This window comes from Elephas maximus, chromosome 8 (assembly GCF_024166365.1).
Source record: "Elephas maximus indicus isolate mEleMax1 chromosome 8, mEleMax1 primary haplotype, whole genome shotgun sequence".
NCBI lineage: Eukaryota > Metazoa > Chordata > Mammalia > Proboscidea > Elephantidae > Elephas > Elephas maximus.
Genome location: NC_064826.1, coordinates 27,693,060 through 27,718,183, shown reverse-complemented (window position 1 = coordinate 27,718,183; position 25,124 = coordinate 27,693,060). Strand labels below are relative to the sequence as shown.

Here is a 25,124-nt window from a genome sequence, read left to right as displayed (position 1 = left end):
TGTTTTCTTAATAGATTTTATTATGCCAATTGACTTAGATGTTCCTTGAAACCATAGTCCCCAAACCCTTGTTCCTGCTGCGCTGGCATTTGAAGCATTCAGTTTATTCAGGAAACTTCTTTGTTTTTGGTTTAGTCCAGTTGTGCTGACCTCTCCTGTATTGTGTGTTGTCTTTCCCTTCACCTAAAATAGTTCTTACCTACTGCCTAATTAGTGAAAACCCCTCTCCATCCCTCCCTCCCTCCCTCCCTACTCTCGTACCTATCAAAGAATATTTTCTTCTCTGCTTAAACTATTTTTTGACTTCTTATAATAGTGGTCTCATACCATATTTGTCCTTTTGCAACTGGCTAATTTCACTCAGCGTAATGCCTTCCAGATTCCTCCATGTTATAAAATGTTTCACAGATTCATCACTGTTCTTTATCGATGCATAGTATTCCATTGTATGAATATACCATAATTTATTTATCCATTTATCCATTGATGGGCACCTTGGTTGCTTCCATTTTTTGCTATTGTAAATAGTGCTGCAGTGAACATGGGTGTGCATATATCTGTTCGTGTAAAGGCTCTTATTTCTCTAGGATAAATTGAAGGAGTGGGATTGCTGGATCATATGGTAGTTCTATTTCTAGTTTTTTAAGGAAGCGCCAAATCTATTTCCAAAGTGGTTGTACCATTTTACATTCCCACCAGCTGTGTGTAAGTGTTCCAGTCTCTCTTCAACCTCTCCAACATTTATTATTATTATTATTACTTTTGGGGTTAATGCCAGCCTTGTTGGAGTGAGATGGAATCTCATTGTAGTTTTGATTTGCATTTCTCTAATGGCTAATGATCGTGAGCACTTCCTCACATATCTGTTAGCTACCTAAATGTTTTCTTTACTGAAGTGCCTGTTCATATCCTTTGCCCATTTTTTAATTGGGTTATTTGTCATTTTGTAGTTGAGTTTTTGCAGTATCATGTAGATTTTAGAGATCAGATGCGGACTGGAAATGTCATAGCGAAAAACTTTTTCCCATTCTGTAGGTAATCTTTTTACTCTTTTGGTGAAGTCTTTGGATGAGCATAGATATTTGATTTTTAGGAGCTCCCAGTTGTCTAGTTTCTCTTCTGCATTGTTAGTAATGTTTTGTTTACTATTCATGCCATGTATTAGGGCTTCAAGCATTGTCCCTATTTTTTCTTCCATGATCTTTATCGTTTTAGATTTTATGTTTAGGTCTTTGATCCATTTTGAGTTCGTTTTTGTGCATGGAGTGAGGTACGGGTCTTGTTTCATTTTTTTGCAGATGGCTATCCAGTTATGCCAGCACCATTTGTTAAAGAGACTGTCTTTTCTCCATTTAACTGAGTTCGGGCCTTTGTCAAATATCAGCTGCTCATATGTGGATGGATTTATGTCTGGATTCTCAATTCTGTTCCATTGGTCTATGTATCTGCTGTTGTACCAGTACCAGGCTGTTTTGACTACTGTGGCTGTATAATATGTTCTAAAATAAGGTAGTGTGAGGCCTCCCACTTTTTTCTTTTTCAGTAATGCTTTACTTATCTGGGGCCTCTTTCCTTTCCATATGAAACTTGTGATTTGTTTCTCCATCTCATTAAAAAATGTCATTGGAATTTGGATCGGAATTGCATTGTATCTATTTGGTAGAATAGACATTTTTACAATGTTAAGTCTTCCTATCCATGAGCAAGGTATGTTTTTCCACTTATGTGGGTCTCTTTTGTTTTCTTGCAGTAGTGTCTTGTAGTTTTCTTTGTATAGGTCTTTTACATCTCTGGTAAGATTTATTCCTAAGTATTTTATCTTCTTGGGGGCTACTATATGTAAATGGTATTGATTTGGTGATTTCCTCTTCGATGTTCTTTTCATTGGTGTAGAGGAATCCACCTGATTTTTGTATGTTTATCCTGTATCTTGATACTCTACTGAACTCTTCTATTAGTTTCAGTAGTTTTCTTGAGGATTCTTTAGGGTTTTCTGTGTATAAGATCATGTCATCTGCAAATAGAGATACTTCTACTTCTTCCTGGATGCCCTTTATTTCTTTATCTAGCCTAATTTCTCTGGCTAGGACCTCCAGCACAATGTTGAATGAGAGTGGTGATAAAGAGAAGGGCATCCTTGTCTGGTTCCCGATCTCAAGGGGAATGATTTCAGACTCCATTTAGGATGATGTTGGCTGTTGGCTTTGTATAAGTGCCCTTTATTATGTCTTTATTATATTTTGAATTTTAAGGAGATCATGACTTTGTCAACACTAAAAATATGATAGAGTAGATCCATACAGAAAACTTGTAAACTGGAGATCATGTAATATAGCCCCTTTGTACAAATAAAGGGACCTAGAGAACAATTGGGGGCATTGGTATAGTTCAGTGGTAGGATTCTCATCGTCCACACAGGAGACCCTGGTCCAGTTTCTGGTCAGTGCACCTCATGTGCAGCCACCACACACCTGTTGGTGGAAGCATCTGTGTTGCTGTGATGCTAAACAGGTTTCAGTGGAGCTTCCAGACTAAGACTAGGAAGAAAAGCCTGGTGATCTGCTTCCAAATATCAACCAGTGAAAACCCTATAGATCACAATGGTCTGATCCACAACCAATCATGGGGATTGCTCAAGACTGGGCATCGTTTTGGTCTGTTGTGTGTGGAGTCATCATGAGTTGGGGGCTGACTCCACAGGAGCTAACAACGATATAGTTAAATATCTTAACTAAGATCTCACAGCTGTGGAAAGAGTCAAGAGTCAGGCCTAGAATCTCATTGCCCTCATATGCTGTTTATTGTTTCCCATATCACACTATACTAGCACGGGAAAAACAGTAGGGGACTCTCAAAGTTCTTTTCTTTGAGTCAAATATCAAGGCAACTGATTCAAAGTCATGATTGGGTCAGAAATTTGATGACATGATATAGGTAATTCTTATGAAAAGATTCCCCCTATCCTTCCCCCCAAAACACATAAACACAAATGAAAGAAAATAAAGTGCAAATTCCTTCTGTGGCCAGAGCATCTCAACTTTAAGCTTTGCCTTAGCAGGGAAGAGTTGGCCATAGGGTGGGGTGTAGTTGAGATGACCTCATCTGGGTGTCTCCAGGATGGCTGCATAGCTTTCCCCATTGCAAGTGAAAAGGCACTAGAACCTGCAGGTAGGGAACTACAGTCTTGCAAGCTCTAGCAGCCTGCATTTAAATAAAAACTATAATCATTATCATGGTGTTTAATCTCATATGAACAAAATGGATAAAAAATTTTAATAACTTTTTTATTCAGCTGTCTTGGTAGAATGTACAGATACTATAAGCTGGGAATATAGAGACTATGAGCTGGCAAAATGATTTTCTCTTAAGTCTGGATCTTCAGGTAATTTTGTGAAGTGTGGAGGCCATTCTCATTCAGCCAGTCTGGTGCAGGATCAATAAGTAAATTGATTCTTAATATTGAAGATTGTTATTTATAAATAAGAACAGCAGAAGGTTGTGGGATTCATGAGTATATAATATTTTTTGTTTCATAATTATGTGATGAAGATAATAATTTTATCAGTCTTGCTTACATATTGTCAGAATAAAGGGGACAAATTGGTTTTTCAGTGTGTTTTTCACATTGTACTTATTTCCAAATGTGATGCATTTATTTTGTATAAAATATTAATTTGCAGTTTAGAATAGTCATTTATGAATTTAATGAGTTTTAGTTTAAAATGGGGAAACCCTGGTGGTGTAGTGGTTATGTGTTATGGCCTCTATCCAAAAGGTCGGCAGTTCGAATCCACCAGGCGCTCCTTGGAAACTCTATGGGGCAGTTCTGCTCTGTCCTATAGGGTCGCTATGAGTCAGAATCGACTTGACGGCAACGGGTAGTTTAAAATAGAACTTTTAAAAACTAAATCTTATGAAAAAGCAAAAAAAAGCTTACTTTCCCAGTATTTTGTAATTCGTAAATACCACAAGCTCAATGTCACATTGTAGAGGCATTTTCTTAGGTTCATAAAATATATTTTCCATTGACAAATGAGAAAAAGATTTCTAAGAACAGATGTCTAGTATGTTAGTACCACTATGAGACTAACACATCTGTATAATTACCAACGTCCTTCTTTTAGGGTGCTATTCTTAATAATTTACTGCCCAATATGAGCTATGTCCTTCAAATAGTAGCCGTATGCACTAATGGCTTATATGGAAAATACAGTGACCAACTGATTGTCGACATGCCTTCCAATGACCTTGGTAAGTGCCTGCCTGGTAATCTTTCATATTTTCTAAATAAATGAGGCTAGTTTCATTTCTGAATGCATTGGTGCTTTCTCTCTGACTTTATATTTTTTTGGCCAAAAGGTAAAATGATTCTCTCCTAAGTGTGGATCTTCAGGTAATTTTGTGAAGTGTAGAGGCCATTCTCATTCAGCCAGTCTGGGCAGGATCAATAAGTAAATTGATTCTTAATATTGAAGATTGTTATTTGTAAATAAAAACAGCAAAACACATTTATAGTGTTTGTAATGGTTATCAAATCAAGCTACTATGTGAGTATGGAGACTTTTATTTTAAATAATAAGAGTTGGTTTCATTTGTATTATTTCTTTTCAGCCCCCAAATCATTTTGTAGTAAGTATATGCATGTCCCTAATATCATGTGAGGTAGTTTGAAATATCTATACAAAACACCTCAACAGTTTATCTGAAATACCTTTATCCACTTTCTATAGTTTGGGGAGCTTTCCTCATAGTTGATTTTCCAGTACTGTTTCATACACATACATACAAAAATTGTTCCTAATTGTATTTTATTTGCATGCATCTTCTCTAAGTATTATGGGAAAATCTTTTGATCTCAAAGCATATGCAATAATTGAATTCCCTTGTGGTTTATTGAGAAAATAAAATGCTGACCATCATAATTTGACAAATTATATAATTGAATTGGGGTTTTCGTTTTGTTGATATACAGTTTTAAAGTAATAGAATGAAAGTATATGTGTGTGTATATGCACACAGACAGACATAGTTAAATGTAAAATATCATCTGGTCATCCAGACATGATACTACCCATTGAAATTTTTACAAGATTTTAGTGTAAATGAATGATTATAAATTATAGTAATAATAGTATATTACAGTTTTATGTATGGAAGGAAAACTGATGTGCACTGGTTTGCCATTGTGGCCTAAATGCATATAGCAAGGTCTTTAATCCAATATGAGCTTAAATAAAATGTATGTTTGTTGATCACTTCTCCATAGTTGCTCTAACTAGTTGAACCTTTAAGTTAGAGAATGTATCCGTCAGAGCATAAGATGTTAAAAAAAAATGTATGTTTGTTGATCACTTCTCCATAGTTGCTCTAACTAGTTGAACCTTTAAGTTAGAGAATGTATCCGTCAGAGCATAAGATGTTAGATGTGAGAATATGTACCCTTCCAAACCACAGCCTATCAAACTTCCTAAAATGTCTCCCAAGTTAAAAAGTTGATAGCTAATGATTATTTTTACTGGCTATATTGTTACTAATAGCTATAGCATTATTTAACAATAATTCTTATGACCTCCATATGGAATGCTTATAACCATCTTTCCTGTTGCCTTCACTTAGCATTGTTTTCCCAAATCAGGTTATTTTTAAGTGAAAAGCTCTAAGCCTTAATAGAAGGTGAGTATAAAATTAACTGACCATGGTTATAACTGTATCATATCATGCTCCTCCATTGAAGGTCAACCCTTACCTAAGTTTGCCATATTGATCCACCTAGAAAATGACATCTGTAACAATGGAACATTGACCAATAATCATATGTAATTGGCATGTAAAAAAATATCCTCCACCTTTATGTGTGTTCAAGAAAACAAATTATATTGAGCATATTCCTTTGATTTTACTATCCTGGATTTACTTATACCAATCTAATTTCTATATATAAAACAATTTTTCAGAAATTTACAAAAAAATAATGACTTTTAGCTATTTATTTATGCTCTTGATTACTAGGCCAGAATGTTAAACTTCTTTCATGTTACTATGCTCTTTGTTTTTTTTTTATTTGTTTTGTTTTTTGAGAAGCTTATTGCATATGAAAAATGAGATCAAAATCTATTTTCCACAGAATTGATTTCTGAATGATCCTTTTAGATTGAGTCTGTATTGGCACCAAATACAAGATTTTTGTATCATTTGTAATACTTTCACATTCATTTGAAATAACAAATATTATAACTTAATTTTTATTATTTATTCAAAGGATCGGGACATGATTGAACATTGTAATACTAAGAGGTTAGTTTGGACACATCATTTAATCTCCATGGATGTCTAAGTCCCTTAAACCGTTCTGTACAGCAATGATTTTCTAGTAAAAGATGGTATTTGGTTTAATATTTTGATATTATATGCCTCTTAAAAGACAAGAGTTTAGAAAAAAAAACCCACTTAGATAGATTATTCTTAAATTATTTCTATCAAAAATTCCTCCATCAAAAGCCAGTCTAACCAAAATTTGTGGTCTTCCTATTCTTTATAAAGGAAATATTAGTTCTTTTAGAACTCATTCTTCTGGTCTTAAAGGCTGCAGTAGCATTTCAGTCCATACATTTGCCATCCAGTATTGAAATTGCATTATCTTCAGTATTGTTTCTATGGCAAATGGATCACAGTAATAACCTTGACAGCAGTACTATCTTGTGGTTCGTAGTGATAGTACCGACAGGATGTGTGACTTTTGTGATTTATGTGGCTTTTCCGTTTGCTGCTTACTTCATGGTTTTTATTTGTACCATTTCATCCTGTTAATCATATTGTTCCATTTCCTTAGTAACACTGTAGTATACCTCATTTAGTTGTTTTATTATTATTTAGTATAGCTTATTTTCTAAATGCTGTATTGTTTATTACTTTTGTTTAAAAAAATGGACGTAATTTATTAATGTCCTCATTCTTTCTGTCATAGAGTTCAAATATGCTAATCAAGATCTGTGAAGAAAAACTCAATTTTCCAAATTGTGTATTTAACTCTGGCTCATTTGGCTAATTTATCACCTATCCATTTTAATGTTGTTATGGTGATACAGTGGTTAAGAGCTTGGCTGTTAACCAAAACCTCAGCAATTCGAATCCACCAGCCGCTCCTTGGAAACCCTATGGGGCAGTCCTACTCTGTCCTACTGGGTCAGTATGAGTCAGAATCAACTCAATGGCAATGGGTTGGTTTTGGGTTTAGTTATATCCACCAGTATCACCATAAACTGATGCTCATGAGGTATTATTTTAAATTGTTATTTTAAAATAAATGCAAAAATTTATATCCTGACACAAGTAATTTAAATTTGTCATTGAAATCTTATTGTTAAGAAGAAATGTATATTCTTTTAAAAGACTTTGTAGAAAAGTGTATTTATGAATGAACAATTCATAAATATATTCATTTCATTTGAAACTAAGATAATTGTATTCATTTCTCTTCTGTCGTGTAGAGATAATTATTGTACAGTTAGAGAGGACATTATTTAAATACATGTTTAGGGTCTTGGTAATTAAATGCATGGTGAATTAGATCAGCACATGTGCCTGTTAGTGTGTGTTTTTTAGTTGTATAACAATTGTCTTTGTTAAATCACTATACATCTCTCCTTTCTCTGCCTGTACCATCCTATGCTATTGGTGTTATTATGTAATGATGTTTAAGATCACAGTTTGAAGTGATTGCAGTCTGCATTGCTTTTACCTTTTGCACTGTGAAACTTGGCTTACCTTCAAACAATTAAATAAGCCTTGCTTGCCAACCTTCATCAGTGTTGCTTTTTTGTGTTATGGAATATTAATGTGTTATTAACGTGTTATTTTAGAGTATCTAGCATTACATCTGCCCCAAAACAAAACCAGAATGAGTCAATAGCCTTTGTTCTGTTATTACACAAATGTGAATTTTAAGCGCTTATGCAAAAAAAAAATTAAAAAACATATTGATAACCTTCACTATCAGACTTTTTGTAGCCTTCATAGAATCTGTTTTGATGAAGCAAAAAGATTCTATAATTTTTAAACTATTTAATATACCAGTGGGGCCTGAGTCAGACCAGTAGCTAATTGAATACCACTGTTATGAGGAAAATAGCAGATAAAGTGGTCCCCAATATGCAACTTTGTGCCAATCAGCAGAGCTAGACCTTGGGTGCCATGGTCCTGGATTTCTAGAACCAAAAGTATGGCTTCATAATTTCTAGAAAGATAGAAACAGTCTTCCAAAAGTTATTTTATTTCAAAATAGTTCTGGAGAGACTTGGTAAAAGACTTCTAGAATATTTTGTTGAGGAGATATTGAAGTGTTCCTGAGCAAGCACAGAATTTCAATTCATTCAAATTATCTGAGTGCAGTAGGCAACCAGAATGCAGATCCTGCAAAGTAGGTTGATCCTTACCAATATGAAGGCACCCATACTTCGCATAATCACATATGAGAGTGCCATGAAACAAAAAGGTCCTCAACAGCTGCTTGGGCCCACATGTGTTACCTGTCAGGCTTAAAGGAGGCCCACAGAAAACTTCTTACTGCAGTGAAGAGCACAGCCAGTTTTAGTGGAACTTACTGGTGCACTTTAGGAGTTATGGTTGGCCAAGATCGCATATTTTAACATAATAGGAGCCATAATCCATATAGTTAGTTTATGCTCCAGTAAGAGGATAGAAATAAACACATTACACACTGAGAATATTGAAAGAAAAGGAAATTAGTCTTCAAGGTGATGATCATACATACCCAACCCAGCCCTGGCAATGAAATAAGAAAGCCACCTTTGCCCATTGAAAGTATGATGAAAGTTAGACAGTGTTTTTATTTTACAACACCTCCCAAAACATGTGGAAGAGACTGGACTCTTTGTTAAGATTTTTTTTTTTTTTTTTCTGTAGCCTGCTTAACGGAAAATTACAGTATGGTAATATATGCAGCACTAATAGGTATTTGATAATGACATACCACTAATAAATTTTCCAGTATTAGCATTAAAGTATTTTAAAAGTATGTAAAAATTGACCATTTGAAAGCATTTCCAATAAATCTAAGTACTGTCTCACATGCTGAATTCAGAGAACTTTACATGCTTGAACTTCTCTAATTGTGGTATTTAGAATCTCATGTTAAAGGCTCTTATTTGTCACAGTGTAGAGACATCTCATTTTTAAATTCACACTTAATGGTTTCCTTGGAGGTTATGGAGATGCAAGTGTTTGAGGCATTGAAATTACTTTAATATGGAAACATAAAGATTAAAAAATATGAAGAACAATAGGCGAACGCTTTTATGGGGCAAAAGTAGAAAAAGGAGAAATTAATGGCTCAAATAAAAAACTTCAAACTCTTTCCTGGTCAGTTTTAACAAGAAAAAAAAATTGAGAGTTAAAATTTAAAACTGTGATTGTTTCTGACAAGTATTTTCATTTTTATGACAGTGAAAATTGTTCAGGGTAAGTAATGTTGAAACAACTAAGTAGTCAAGAGTACTAACTATCTAAATTCCCCTGGGGGCTGGGACTACTTATAAATTTTATTTGACTTCTTTTCTAAAATGAATTCATGGATATAACTGCATTTTATCATTTGACATTGCTTAATACCTAAACATTTTCTGATAAAATTAAGCTCAAGTAAGTTTGTCTGTATTCCAAAGCAGTCCTGGACTTGATAAACATTTAATGTTAGTTCAGTTATGCCTTTGAAATTTTTAGTGAATTTACATTTCCTTTTGGGGCATGTAAAGGCATAAAACTTAGAACATAAGTATCATTGGGACAGTGAAGAACATGAAGTTTGCAGATGGAGAAAGATTCTGTAAAAGTATAGGAATAAAAGAAGTATCCTAATGCTTAAGCCCTCGCTATCACCTTGTCTACCATCTTCCCAATGACCTAGTCACCTCAGATAAAGACTCAGGAAAAATTCTCCTCTGATCCCTCAGTAATATGGCAGTGTGGCTAGATCCTTCGCTGGAGAGAGACAGCCAGGTCTTTCCTAATATTCCTGACAGGTCCTACTGTAGTAGCATTGAGATATCTAGGTGTAGAAATTTACTGATTCTGGTATGTTGGGGAAGACAGGCATGAATGATCCTGGTCAACCAGTTTTTTGCCTAGGCAGCATTACCTTAGTTCCCTGGGGAGAATGTTTGAGAATTACTCTGCTCAGTTCTTCCCAGTGCCAGCCCAGGCTGGGACCTGCTGGAAGGGACCCAGTCACTCTCCAATGACCTGGTGCGGCACCCCGTATACAAGCAAATATGAGCCCAAATCCGAAGAGTGCAAAGAATTATTTTTCCCTCAGAAGAGGAACTTAAGGAAGAGGTATCTGAATAAGAAAATAGAACCCCCAAGTCTACAGAAAATCCCTGGCATTTTCCCAACTATACTTTTTTTTTTTTTTTTGAAGCCCTGCTTAGGGTAAAAGTAAATACACTGATGAAAAATTATTTGGGTTTCTTTACACTTAGTTATTTCAGCCTTATTGTCCACCTCTCCTTTCTTAGCTACATTCAGACTTGGGGTGGGAGTGGAGAGGGGAGTTGGAGTGGAGGAAAAAGATCAAGATTTTGAATCCAGTTATGTATAGGTGTATGTGGTGTTATGTTATATAGAGAAGTGTTGAAAACTAAAATTTGAGTTTTCGTTTTTGAGATACTCTGCATTTTCAAAACTAACAGGTTTTATTTTCTTTTTCCTCTTTTCATCCAAAGGTAAACCCATAGACAGAAATATTGAATAATATTTTTAATAATTTTGTTTTTGATTTTGTAGAACTTGACCCCTTCCCTGAATTGACTGGAGCTGAAGAAATAATCAAGGTATCATAGTCATTTTTATATTCAAATGTTAAGTATTTTGAGTAATCAGTTGGGATTCAAATGTCACATTAGTCAGTGTCTTTGGGGTGAATTGCTGAGCTTTATAGTTATGAAATTTGTATTATCTGTATTTGTAATTTATATTATGGATAAGTCGGAAGACACCTTGATTAGTATAATACAAAATAACAAAAAGAAAAAGTTTAGTGATAATGAATAAAATGATGAACTTTAAAAGTGAATGTAAGTATGAGCTATAGCTATAGAGTTTTTTCAATGTTCAGATTTTTCTAAAGGACTAAAATAATATTTCACCAATTTTTAATATTGCTAGCTTATTTGTAAATAACTTAATCAATGATAATAGATTGAAAAATACAAGCCAAAATATAAATTATATGCATTCTTTTACCCGTATGATTTGATTGTGTTTAGATGATTCTATTTATATCATGTGTCTGCTCCTAGCAGTGTCCTCCACGTAAATGGGTATTTAAGGAATACCTACTGATTTTAATATCTTAATTTTAAAACATGAAGAAAATGATGTATCTTATATTAATTACATTCTAAGCCCGAATGTGCTGTTCATTTCTCAACATACCTTCTCCTTATTTATCAACTATTTCATTTTCTGACAACTCATATTTATAACAATAGTAAAAAATCTACTATTGAACTATTTTGCACATTAATGGCATATGCCTGGCAGTAACGGACACCGAGGTGTGAGGCAAGAGTAGCACCGGCTTTTGATGATTAAGGTTGCACGTCAACTTGGCTGGCCATGATTCTCAGCGGTTTGACAGTTATGTAGTGATGAATTTGGCAGTTGTGTAATAATGTAGTCATCCTCCATTTTGTGTTCTGATGTGGTCATCCTACATTTTCACATAATACTGATTTTAGATAACAACCTGGTCTTTGGAGCCTAACCATGTCAATAACTGAGATGAGGGTGTGTATCTTTTTCTTCCTTCATTTTACTATAAGCAGCAAGGAGAAACCATGATACTATAAGATCTTGCTTAGAAGTCTCCTCAGCCAAATATTCAAGTTCATCATTTAAAAGTTCTACTTTCCACGAAACAATCAAGCATAATTCACACAAATCCTTTGTTACTTTATAACAAAGATTGTCTTTCCTCCAGTGTTCAGTAGCATGTTCATCATTTCCTTTTAAAGCTTCACCAGAAGTACATTTAATGCCCACGTTTCTAGCAACATTCTATTCATCACAATAGAAGCTTTCTCTATAGGATTCCTCATTTCTTTCTGAGCCCTCATCAGAATCATCCTTAATGTCTGTAATTCTACAAACAGTCTCTTCAAGGCAATGTAGTCTCTTATTATGAAGTATTTTACCAGACTCGACTTATTATCCAATTCCAAAACCACTTTCACATTTTAGCTCTTTGTTAGAGTAGCACCCCCACTCTCTGGTACCAAATTCTATCTTAGTTACCTAGTGCTGCCATAACAAAAAAGTACCACAAATGAGTGGCCTTAAAGAACAATAGTTTATTATTTAATGGTTTGAGAGACTAGAAGTATGGAGAAGAATTAATGAATGGAATGTTTCTTAATTCCTTGAAGTTGTACCTTAAATCTGTATATGTATGAATGACCATTGCCTTAATCAGATTTTGGTAGGAATCTGGACTTTATAAAATTTAAAATATGCTAGAATAGAAAGCAATAGAAGGGTGTGTGTGTGTGTAGGCCCTCTGCCAAAAAAAGACCTGACAGAAGAAGTGAGTAGATTATATTTTAAGAAAAAATTTATAGATATATACATACCTTACAGTAGGAGTGTATTCATGCGGAGAAATAAAAAGCAAAGAGGAAAAGAAATTATATTACTGTGGGAGTCAATAGAGATTATTAGATGGTACAGAGAAAAAACATGACGTGTTTTAGGAACTTTAGCAATGAAGGGGAGAAGAGAGGAATAATAACAAAAGTTGAATTTGAGGGTTGTTTTTTTTTAATATATTCCTCTTAAGTAGGAAAGATACGAGTTCATTTAAACTGATGAGAATAACCTAATTGAGAGAACAACATAAAAAATACAATAGAGAAGAAAATAATCATATTCAGTTCCCAAGAATATGATATGGACTAGATTTAACATAGAGGTGTAAGAATTAGCTTTGCAAAGGAGGGGAAACTTCAACTCCTGAGTTACAACAGGACAAAAAGGGGCAAGAATAGATTTTGTTTAATGTTAGGAAAAAGCGTGGTTTTGTCTGGTGGCTTCTGTTTTCTCTGTAATTAAACAGGAAGGCCATCTGCTGATAATGAGGGAAGAGGCTGGGGAAATCGTGATCTGAAGAGAGCAGAAAAAAGTTAGAAGTGTGTGGGACAGTGCTGGAAAACTAGAGATATACCCATATTTTCAGAAATTATGAAGAGTTCAGAAAGTCCATACTGCTAAGCCTAACCATTGATCCTTAGCAAAAGTCTGGATCAGATTATAAAGCAAATGTTTTTGAGAACTTCTAAGGAAAGAAGGGATTCTTGAGCACCAAAAAACTTTTCACCAAGGGCAAGTCAAGGCAAATTATTCTTATTTTCTTCCACATGAGATTTTTAGGTTTGTAGATTAGGGGAATATCATATTCAAGAAATTATTTGGCAAAATCTCTCTGATAGCCTTAGGAACAAGCTATCAAACAAAATGCAAAATTTCATGAGGAAGCACTGACCACTAGAGAAGAAACTTGCCTAGGGAAAAGAAGAGCCATTTTGAGCATGTCCATCAGCACACGTGGTTTAAGATTCAGGTTCTTTTTTACTGATACTGGCCAAATTTTCATTTACTAATCTGTACTTGAAACTTTTTTCTTCATTTAATAGACATAGCCTAAAGAACTGTATCTAATAGATGACAGTGCTACAAATAGCTGAATATGAGGACACTGAAAAAATCATATCCCATGTGGACCTAGAAAATAATATTTTGATGTCTTTGGGAATTTAGGTTCTTAAACATATGATTAGATGTATCATAATGTATCCTGTTTTCTACCAGACACATAAAGCATGGGTTGACCTCTAGCAAGAATATTCCTAGGCCGTTACAGTGACTATGTGTGATTAAAGCCTGTTTTAATTGTTAGGTGCTGTCTAGTCAATTTCAACTCATAGCAACCCCATGTGACACAGTAGAACTGCCCCATAGGGTTTTTCTAGGCTATGATCTTTATGGAAGTAAATCGCCAGGTCTTTGTCCCACGAAGCCACTGGGTGGGTTCAGGCCACCAACCCTTTGGTTAGCAGTCAAGCACTTAACCATTTGCGCCACCAGGAATCCTTGTGATTAAAACCTGGGGCTTCTGAATGGTATTTTTAAGGGAAGTGCAAAATTAAATAGTTTTGGAATCATATTTTGACAAGGTGCCTTTAAAACATTGCTTAAGTCTTAAGTGGAAAGTATTAAAAATAAAAGGAAAAAAAAAAATCTCTTCTTGTCCTAAATGTTTTCCTTATGATAACTTAAGAATTATGATTTATTCTGAATATACATAATTAGTCTGAATATGCAACCACTTTAGTCTTTGAAATAGTTTCATTGCCATTTCATATTACAAGAAGCTAATTGCTGTTTAGCTTGCTACCAGATGAACTGAACAAAGAAACATAAAACAAGAAAATAAATAGCATGTTAAATTACACTCTTAATAAATAAAATCAACTATGTCTTCCTTATAAACCTATTAATATAATTACTTCCTCCCATAGCATTAAAATAAAGGTGGCCATAAATAAGATGTTTTTTTTTTAAAATGTAATTATTCTCCCTAGAGGGTGGATGGTACAGGTTATAGGATACAGGGATGGCTTCTATGGGATGGTGGTTTATGAGCAGGAAGAAGCTCCCAGGATCATACAAGTGAAGATTAAGAGTATAATGTGGTATAGGATTGACTCAACGGCAATGGATTTGCTTTTTTTTTTTTTTTAATTAAGCCGTAGTCTTTTTCTTATTTCCTTGTGTTCCGTTAATTTTCTTTTGTTTTTCAAAGGAGGAAGGAGAGGGAAAAGAGATTGAAGAAGATACTATTGTGAATCCTGGAAGAGACAGCACCACAAACCAAATAAGGAAAAAGGAACCACAGATTCCTACCACGACGAACTACAATCGCGTGGGGACTAAATACAACGAGGCCGAGACTAACCGATCCCCAACAAGAGGGGGTGAACACTCTGGAAAGGGTGATGTTCCCAACACATTTTTAAATTCTACTTCCCAGACAGCAACTGAATTAGTCCCAGGGAAAGATACTTCCTCAGCTTCACAAACGGTAACTCAACAGCCACGTCATACTGTGGAAGGTACTTTAGCCTCTTTAAATGACAGCTCTAAGACTGTTGTTAGATATCCACAGATGAACTTGTCTGGGACTGTGGAAGCTTTAAATACGGTTTCTATTACAGAATCACCAGAGGTATCTACTGATATCAGTGAGGAAGAGAATTTATTGCCTGGTTTCAAACTCGATACGGAAGCTGATGGTTCTTCAGGCTCCAGTCCTACGACTTCTGCTATACCATTCGTCTCTGAGAACCCAGAGGCAATCACAAATGATGTCCTTATTCCAGAAACTATGAGAAATGCTTCAGAAGATTCAGTCTCTTCAGGTCTGGAAGAATCTTTAAAGGATCCTTCCACTGATGGAAACATGTGGTTTCTTAGCACTACAGATGAGACAACAGAGCACGATGTGGGATCGGGTACTGAGAGGTTTCGCCAGACTAATTACTCTGAGGTACATATTGATGAATCTGAAAAGACAACTGAGTCCTTTTCTCTGGGCCCACTGGGGTCACAGGTTCCCTCAGTCACAGATACGGAAATGCCGCGTTATTCTACCTTGGCCTACTTCCCGACTGAGGTAACACCTCACGCTTTCACTCCATCCTATGGACAACATGATTCGGTTCCCACCGTCAACATGGTTCCCTTACAGACAACTCAACCAGTACACAATGGTGAGACACCTCCTCAACCTTCCTACAGTAGTGAAGTCTTTCCTCTAGTCACCCCTTTGTTGCTTGACAATCAGATCCTCAACACTACCCCTGCTGCTTCAAGTAGTGATTCGGCCTTGCATGCTACGCCTGTATTTCCCAGTGTTGATGTGTCATTTGACTCCATCCTGTCTTCCTATGATGGTGCACCTTTGCTTCCATTTTTCTCTGCTTCCTTCAGTAGTGAATTGTCTCACCATCTGTATACAGCTTCTCAAATCCTTCCGCAAGTTACTTCAGCTCTTGAGAGTGATAAGGTGTCCCCGCATGCGTCTCTGCCAGTGGCTGGGGGTGATTTGGTATTAGAGCCCAGCCTTGCTCAATATTCTGATGTGGTGTCACATCAAAGCACTGCTCATGCTGCTTCAGAGACATTGGAATTTGGTAGTGAAGCTGGTGTCCTTTCTAAAACGCTCATGTTTTCTCAAGTGGAACCAGGCAGCGCTGATGTCGTGATGCATGCACGTTCTCCAGGGCCTGAACTTTCTCATGCCTTATCCGATAACAAGGGCTCCCAATACATCTCCACTGTTTCTCATGGTTCTGCAATACCTGTGCATGATTCTGTTGATGTATCTCATCAGGGTTCCTTATTTAGCAGCCCTAGCCATGTACTGACGCCTAAGTCTTCGTTAATAGCCCTAACTGCAGCGTTGCTCCAGCCTACTCGTGCCCTCTCTGATGATGTGGAGTGGTCTGGAGCTTCCTCTGGTAGTGAATTTCTTTTACCTGACACAGATGGTCTGACAGTCCTTAACATTTCTTCACCTGTTTCCGTAGCTGAATTTACATATACAACATCTGTGTTTGGTGATGATAATAAGCGGCTTCCGAAAAGTGACATAATATCTGGAAATGAGACTGAACTGCCAATTTCTTCTTTCAGTGAGATGATTTACCATTCTGAAAGCACAGTCATCCCTGACCCGTATGAAAATGTAAATAATTTGAATGCATCTTTACAAGAAACCCCCACTTTCATTTCTAGCACAAAGGGCGTACTCCCAGAGTCTCTAGCTTGTACCATCACTAAGGTTTTTGATCATGAAATTAGTCAAACTCCAGAAAATAATTTTGCTCTTCAACCTACACATGCTGTATCTCAAACCTTTGGTGACACTTTGCTTAAACCTGTGCTTAGTGCAACCTCAGAGCCAGCACTCTCTGATCCCGCTTCTAGTGAAATATCTCCTTCAACTCAGCTCTTCCTTTATGAGGCCTCAGCTTCTTTTAATACTGAAGCATTGCTGCAAGCTCCCTTTCAGGCTTCCGATGTTGACACCTTGCTTAAAACTGCTCTTCCAGCTGTGCCTAGTGATCCAGTATTGGCTGAAACCCCCAAGGTTGACAAAATTAGTTCTACAATATTGCATCTCATAGCATCAGATTCCGCTTTGAGTAAAAACATGCAGCACTCTACATCTGTGCCAGTTTTTGATGTATTGCCTACTTCTAGTAAGCAGTCCACTTCACTTCAAGGTGTAGCCATTTCTTATGCAAGTAAGAAATATCTTGAACGAGTTTTACTTAAAAGTGAAAGTCCCCAGCAAGTGGTTCCTCCACTGTACAGTAACAATGAGTTATTCCAAACTGCCAATTGGCAGATCAGCCATGCCTTTCCCCCACAAGGAAGGCATACGTTTGCTACTCCTGTCTTATCAGTTGATACATTGCTGACAACACCTGTGAATAAGCTTGTATATTCTGATGACGTTTTCACTTCCACCAAAATTTCTATTACTGATGAGGTATTTGCTGGTATTCCAACAGCTGTTTCTGATACACTCGTATCTGCTGATGATTCTGTCCCTGTAGGAAATGAGTATGTTTCCATTACAGCCATTTCTCCGACCAGAGGTGGTTCTTTAATCACAGTGAAATCGCTCTTTCCTTCTAAAACAACTGCTGAACTGACTCACAGTGCCAGTTCCGGTGCTGATTTAGTAGGTGGAGGTGATATGGATGATGATGATGATGATGATGATGGTGACAGAGATAGTGATGACTTAACCATACATAAGTGTATGTCATGCTCATCCTCTAGACAATCTCAGGAAAAGGTCACGAATGATTCAGACACCCAGGACAACAGTCTTGTGCACCAGGATAACCTAGTCTCACATTCACTATCTGAGAATTCTGAAGAAGAGCAGAAAGTCACAGGTGTAACCTCAGACAGTCAAACTGGTATGGACAGAAGTCCTGACAAAACACCACGAATAAATGTGCTACCTTCAAAGCACAACGATGCAAAAGAGGAAAACGACATTCAGACTGGTAGTGCCCTGTTTCCTTTCACCCCAGAATCCAAATCGTGGGCAGTTCTTACAAGTGATGAAGAGAGTGGATCAGGCCAAAGTACTTCAGATAGCCTTAATGATAATGAGACTTCCACAGATTTCGGTTTTCCAGACATGACCGAAAGAGATGCTGATGGGGTCCTGGAAGCAGGTGACTCAGAAATGACTGCTGGATCCCCACAGTCCTCAGCAGCGTCTGTTACTAGTGGGCATGCAGAAATGTTCAACGTTTCAGAGGCAGGTCAGTTATGGGCCAAAAGATAGACAGAGGTGTGGTGGTTTTCTTCCTTCCTTGAAAAGTAAAATAGAAAAGTTATGAGAAGATAGAAATTTGGTAGAACGGCACATATCATTTTTCTTTTTAATAAAAAAAAAAACCAGCAAATCATTTTACAGTTTTTAGAGTATGATCTTATTATTTACGTGAATACTCAAGATGTTTTAGTCCTAATTTAATTCTCTCCAAAATCGGTAAAGTCATTTTTATTGATTGTCAATATTTAATATTCTACAAGATGCCTTATATGTGGGAGTAATTGTGTGTGCATAATGCATTTTTTATTCTACTGCTTTTTAAATGACAAGATTTGAGTGTGCTATTTTTAGATGGTGATTTTGATCTTTCATCCTTGCATTCTCAAATTCTAAACTAATTCTATTGAATTATAAAATGAATTACAAACTCTGACAGAAATGTGGTATAGGCACCACTTTCTGAGCCATCACATGGGAAGGAATCAGATCATTTACAGGTCCACACCCGCTTGGGCAGCTTTTAAATAGAAAAGCTCTATCACTATGTTTTGAAAGGGTAAGCTAAGAAAGGTTTTCATCTTTTTTGTTGTCTTTGTTTGATTACCTCAGTGTTGCCTAAAGAGGGCAGTATGGACCAACAAAATACCTTCCGCTCTGTATTTGCTTTTATACATCTTTCTAAGAAGTTAAATCATATGCATTAATGTGCACACTCTGCATAGTTACTGTATGACAAGATGTAAAAACACTAGAACATTACTGTAGAAATCATTTCATTTGTTAACGTATTTTATGTAAATTAGGTTTGTTGGCCAGATGTTTCTTAGGACAATTAACCTGAAGCGTATATAATACAGATGTTTGCTTCAAAAGCCAAAGGAAAGAAAAGAGAAATTCGGTACCATTAAGCATATGAAATACTAGATAATTTCATTGAATCGATGGTCAGAATTTTGTGATTTCCTTTTATTATATTGTAAAGTATTTTTAAAATTAGCAAGGAGCACATTTAAATCTTGACAGTAGATCAAAAGACAGGCTAATGTAACATCTTGCGCTCTTGCTGCATAAAAGTGGCTATTTATAACCCAGAACGTAGATACCAGTCTCATAGGGCTGGTTTTCTTCTTTGTTATTTGCAGGCCTAGTTTTCTTTTACTGCAGCAGCAATTAAAAGTTGGTATGTTTTGATAGAGAACTTTTTCTGTTTTCTGCCTTGGTACCTGTTTGTCATTACATTCCACTTTAAAGACTTAAACTCTGATATGTAAAAACGTATAACAAATTCATAGGTCACTATATTCATTAGCTTTGACATATATAAGAATAGTTATCTTCCCTTATAGTACTTTTTTTGAAATTTTTATTACATTTATTGTAAAGGAAAATATCAGGAACCCATCCATATGTCTGTCTTACTAGGTAGTGACATTACCAATATCTTCTTGCTAGATTTTGCTGTATAGAAATACCATATGTATTGCAGAATGCTAAACCTAGAATCACTGATTAAAATTTAGCAAGTTTCTCTTCAATACATTGAGGTTTATTTAATTATTAAGAGTATATTTTCCCACTGGTGAGCAGAAAACAATATGGATATAACAGCCATTACCATCAGGCTAACAAAATTAATGAGGTGAATAAGAACAAACAAGATTAAAGAAAAATCTATACCTGTTTTTAAAACTCTATCTGTAAAATATCTATTTTACCCAATACTTGGAATACCCCTTTACCAAGCGTATACAGACTAATTCTAAAACTTACGATTTATGACATATTCCTAGCGTGTGGAACAAGTTACAAGACGTGTTCCTCAAAATAACATAGATAAGGCAGATATTAGTATCTGCAATGGATGAATGAGTAAACAGAGACCCAAAGATACTGGATTAGTCGACCCAGGTTACTTAGGGAGTAAATACAGAACTGAGAGTGGAAATGTGTTATGGTGTCTGTCTCTTAGAGACCATGTTTTCGTGACTGGATAGTAATACATATATAATGCTTAAATTGTAACACCAAAATTATACCATTTTATTTTCAAAACATCTTTAAATATTCATCTTAGTTCTTTATTTTCCAATCGCCTACTAGTTGATTCTTGCCATTTAGGTAGTCCACACACACTACTGAATAATATCAAAACAGATATTTTAACCTCAATTAAATGAAAATAAAAGTAGGACTAGTTGCACCTCATCGTAGTGTATACAGAACCAGTGGACTGTACTTCATGTGGTAGCCCGTTTGGTATAAAAGACCTAGGTTTCGTAATACATAATTACCATGGAATTGTGATTCTTGTTCCTCAATCAGACCTCCCAGAGAGGTTATGAAGAGTCCATTTACAGGACCCTATGTGCACACTTGTATGTGTGTGCAGTGCATGTGTTTTATGTGATGTATATGGTATATATTAGATATTTTAAGTGTTATATATATAAGCCTTACATATGTATCACATAGAGCATTTCTAACAAGTTCCAGGTAATGATGATGCCACCGTCCTGGTGACCACACTTCAAGAACAACTGATGTAGATAACAAGGTCAACCAACATTACTCATTACTAGGTACCAGAGACTTTGCTAAGCGGATTGTTTCATGTACTATCCACAAACTTTCCATTTAGGCAACGGTAGTTGCAATAGGAAAAATGTGAAGACCACTGTGTATGAACTAAGGTGCTTTCCTAAATTTCATGTAGAAATTCTCAGTGCATTTGCCGATCAGATAACTTAAGCCTCCGGATGTGTGTCACTATGACACATTGTGACCAGGACATGTGATTGACATGATAAAAAGTGATGCTTTGGCTTTTCTTCCAAGCATATTAACTACAGCTCAGAATCAGCTGGATAACAATATTGTCATTTTTTGTACAATTTTCAAGTCACACCTTGGAATGCACATTTTGAATGCATGTTTTTTCTAGCAAATGCATCCATAGTCACAAGTGCAAATTTCTTGGGAAATTTGGGTGTCATTTATATTACTTTGGCACATTTTCTTTATGAGTGGATTAAATTCTTGGTCCTTGCTTTAATCATTCTTGGTTACAAGTGATCGTTGTAAAATCTTAAGTTCTCTACAGTTAGATATATTTTCATGCTATATTCATGCATTTATGTTACCTTCAAATTTCTTATTCTTAAATATTTAAAATTAAATTGATCCCTTCTGTCTTGATAAAAATTCCCGATATAAAAGCCCCAAATGTGCCAAGTTTAGGAACCAATGTTGGTTCTTCTGGGGAACTTAAATCTTGTTCTTTCAGAACTTCTATAGGGAGACAGGATAAGAGGTCTTACTTTGTTAACAGTGGCAGTGTATCATCATATTAGAAATGGTTCTAATGTTTGCTCATCTTGGTTTCCCATTGAACACACCTCAGAGCAGAGGGGAAAGATGGTTACCAGCCACTGGTACTGTGTAGCTCTAAAACTCTGTTAAAAACTCAGAAGAATAGCTCTAGTTGCTGTACCAGTACAATAGTACCAGTACAGTAATGCTCCTGAGTGGTCACAAAAATAGTCATCTGCCATCTTTTGAAATTAACCCAAAGGTGGAGTTTGGGTTTTTCATTATTTCCTTTTTTGTTATTTACATTGGTACGTTTGAAAAGAATTTCTTAGATCTATGTGTTTCTTCAATTCACGTGCAATAATATTTGGATTTTTTATAGAGAAAAGCATTTGATAAGAAGAGCGTTCAAAATAACATTGAAAACCAACCTAAATTTGAAATTGAAATAGCTTGCTCAATTGAAGGTTATCCTGATATAAGAAGGGTTATCCTGCTATCCTGTCTTCCTGAAATTATTGACTCTTCCTAATTATTTACTTAATTGCAGAGTTAAAAATAATTCCATTAAATTAATTTTAGAAAAAGCAAGACGATACATGGTGATTCAGTAAAGTAGCATTTTAATTGAAAACTTGGTAGTTTTGCTATTTTAACGCTTCCATTTCCCTTTAGCCAGCTTTTCAAGGCAGTATTATGCTCACTTCTTGCCACAGAACCTGGCCCTTCTCTGTTGAGATAACGTAATTCAGCTCTGATAGCCTGCCTTACTTTTTAAACTTTGTTTTACCTAAATTGGCTTTTAAACGTAGAGTCAAAATTTGTAAGGTAAGTAACAACTTTGAAGGATGCAATTAATTAGTTGGAAGATGCTGTGACTTTACCTGGAGCTTAAATATCAACTCTCTCAATTTTCTCTGACTACAGAGGCCAGTAATAGTAGCCATGAGTCTCGTATTGGTCTAGCTGAGGGTTTGGAATCCGAGAAGAAGACAGTTATACCCCTTGTGATCGTGTCAGCCCTGACTTTTATCTGTCTAGTGGTTCTTGTGGGTATTCTCATCTACTGGAGGTAAGTTGAGTGTTTGTTTTTGAAATTTCAATAAAGCTCAGATTTTGCCCATGTTTGATTGGTATTATGAAGCAGATAATGAAAAGCCTTCAAAGCATAGTCAACACTTTATTTTTCCTTCAGAGCTGTCAATAATTTATTCCAGTAGCTATGAATAAGGTGAATTTGTGAATCCAAAGGTAAAAGATTTGGTTGTTTTTCATACTTAAATAATTAAAGGTACATTGGAGGAAGCTTTACTTTAGTTAATATTTAATACAGTATTTTGACAATTGTACTTTATTAGTCTAACAACATTCAAATATTATCGTAGCACTTAATATAAAACTTAAGCTTTTCCCGAGCTGTTATAAAAGTTATTCCAAATGTCATTACTAAGGAAACAATTTTTAATATAGTAAGAAATACTAGTGTTTTTTATAATAGTACAGTTTGTATAAGATACATATCAACTGTGCATACTGCTAACAAAATATGATAACCCAGGCACAAAAATAAAAATCAAGCAATTAAAATATAGATAAAAAATAAATTAGTGACTCTACTTAGATGCATGGGATTTTTAAATTCTTTGTCATTTGCTTTGAGGATGAAATATGGCTTCATTCTCATCTATAACCTATTAAAGCCCTTGAAAGGACAAAGAATTGCATCTGTTATAACCTTTCCATGCTATGGCAAGCAGAACACATATCAAATTAGCAAATTTTCTAAACATATAATGTAAGTCAGTATAACTGTATCTGTTCGAATACAAGGACTTTATAATGATATAAGAAATCTGTAAACTAAGAAAGGGCATAGCTCAGTACTTTAAGCTTTTGTATTAAAAGAGAATTTTGATCAGCAAATCTATAATTAATTCCTTTTTGTTCAGCAGTATCTTTCTATAAGTTTGTATTACCATTCTTTATATGTTCTTCCAAAATATATTAGTTTATTTAAAAAATATTTACTGTGTTTATTAAGTATCTCCCATATATTTCCTGGTTGCGGTCAAGTCAATTCTGACTCATGGCGACCCTATTGGACAGAGTAGAGCTGTCCCAGAGTTTCCAAGGAGCACCTGGTGGATTCAAACTGCCAGCCCTTTGGTTAGCAGCCATAGCACTTAACCACTACGCCACCAGGGTTTCCCCCGTGTACTTAGTACTGTGTTAACCACTATGAGGAAATACAAAAAATGAATGAATGAGAATCAGTGCCTTCATGAAATGTATGCTTATTGGGGAAAAGAATTTCCCATGAAAATTTTAGAAAATATTATGCAAAAGTATGTATGTAGCAGCTGCAATTACTAATGCTAATAAAAAAATTTTTTTTTTTTTTTAATAGTGGGCAGAAAATTAGGGGTCTTGGTAGGTCAGAATGGACAGGGTAAATGTAAAATACAGGCTTTGAGATAGGTTAGAAAGTTGAGATAAAGAAGGCCATTTCAGGCAGGGGCATAGCAGGCAGAAGGCCTGGAGGCAGGAATAAGCTGGCCGTGCTGGAGACTATGAGGCCTGGAACATGTAGTTTCCATGTAGCTGGACGTTGGCTGGCTAAGATAGAATGATTTCATGGCCAACTGTGTTCTATATACAGCTTCCTTTACCAAACAGAGTAAACTGCAGAGGATGAAGAATAGGTCATGCTTTTGTTATCCCACATCGGTTGTGTTAGTTGCCTTCAAGTCTGCTTTGACTCATGGTGACCCCATGTACAACAAGGAAATGCTGCCTGACCCCATGCCATCCTCCTGACTGCTGGCATGCTTGAGTTTGTTGTTGCTTCCCAACCTAGGGTGCTCATCTTGCAGCACTATATTGGACAATATTCTGTTGTGATCTGTAGAGTTTTCACTGGCCAGTTTTCAGAAGCAGATCACCAGACCAGGCCTTTTTTCTTAGTGTGTCTTAGTCTAGAAGCTCCACTGAAACCTGTCTGCTGTGGGTGACTCTCCTGGTACTTCGAATACCGGTAGCATAGCTTCCAGTATCATAGCAACACGCAAGCCACCACAGACAGGTGGTAGCTACATGTGTTAGGAGCCATGATACAAACAAACCTGCTTTCTTCACTATGTACCTTAGTCATCCTGTAACTGCCAGTGATTTTTTTACAGAAGTCTACAAGCCTTGAGTCTACAGTCTACAAGCTATATCAGACACTTCCATGTTCTTCTTGTGCCTAGAAGAGTGCTTGAACATAATCCATAAATGTTTGTTCCATAAGAATCCTTATTGCATTTCTCCCCACTCACCAACGGACTCGTTGACCAAACGTTCTTACCAACAATGATATCATGTTTTTTCGGATTGCTGG

The 25,124-nt window shown here is 35.9% G+C and overlaps 1 protein-coding gene across 6 annotated transcripts in view; it reads left to right on the top strand.

Annotated features, from left to right (window-relative positions):
* The window catches only part of PTPRZ1 (protein tyrosine phosphatase receptor type Z1), a 212,489-nt gene that overhangs the window by 140,117 nt on the left and 47,248 nt on the right, over window positions 1-25,124 (top strand). For 2 of the 6 annotated variants that reach the window (XM_049893863.1, XM_049893862.1), the window contains exons 10-13: window positions 4,125-4,251; window positions 10,801-10,847; window positions 14,876-15,842; window positions 22,673-22,817. In XM_049893863.1, coding sequence (XP_049749820.1) covers window positions 4,125-4,251; window positions 10,801-10,847; window positions 14,876-15,842; window positions 22,673-22,817 — 1,286 coding nt within the window. Of the gene's footprint in view, window positions 1-4,124; window positions 4,252-10,800; window positions 10,848-14,875; window positions 18,423-22,672; window positions 22,818-25,124 lie in introns of all 6 variants that reach the window. The other 4 variants (XM_049893860.1, XM_049893858.1, XM_049893861.1 and 1 more) reach the window with 3 other exon arrangements.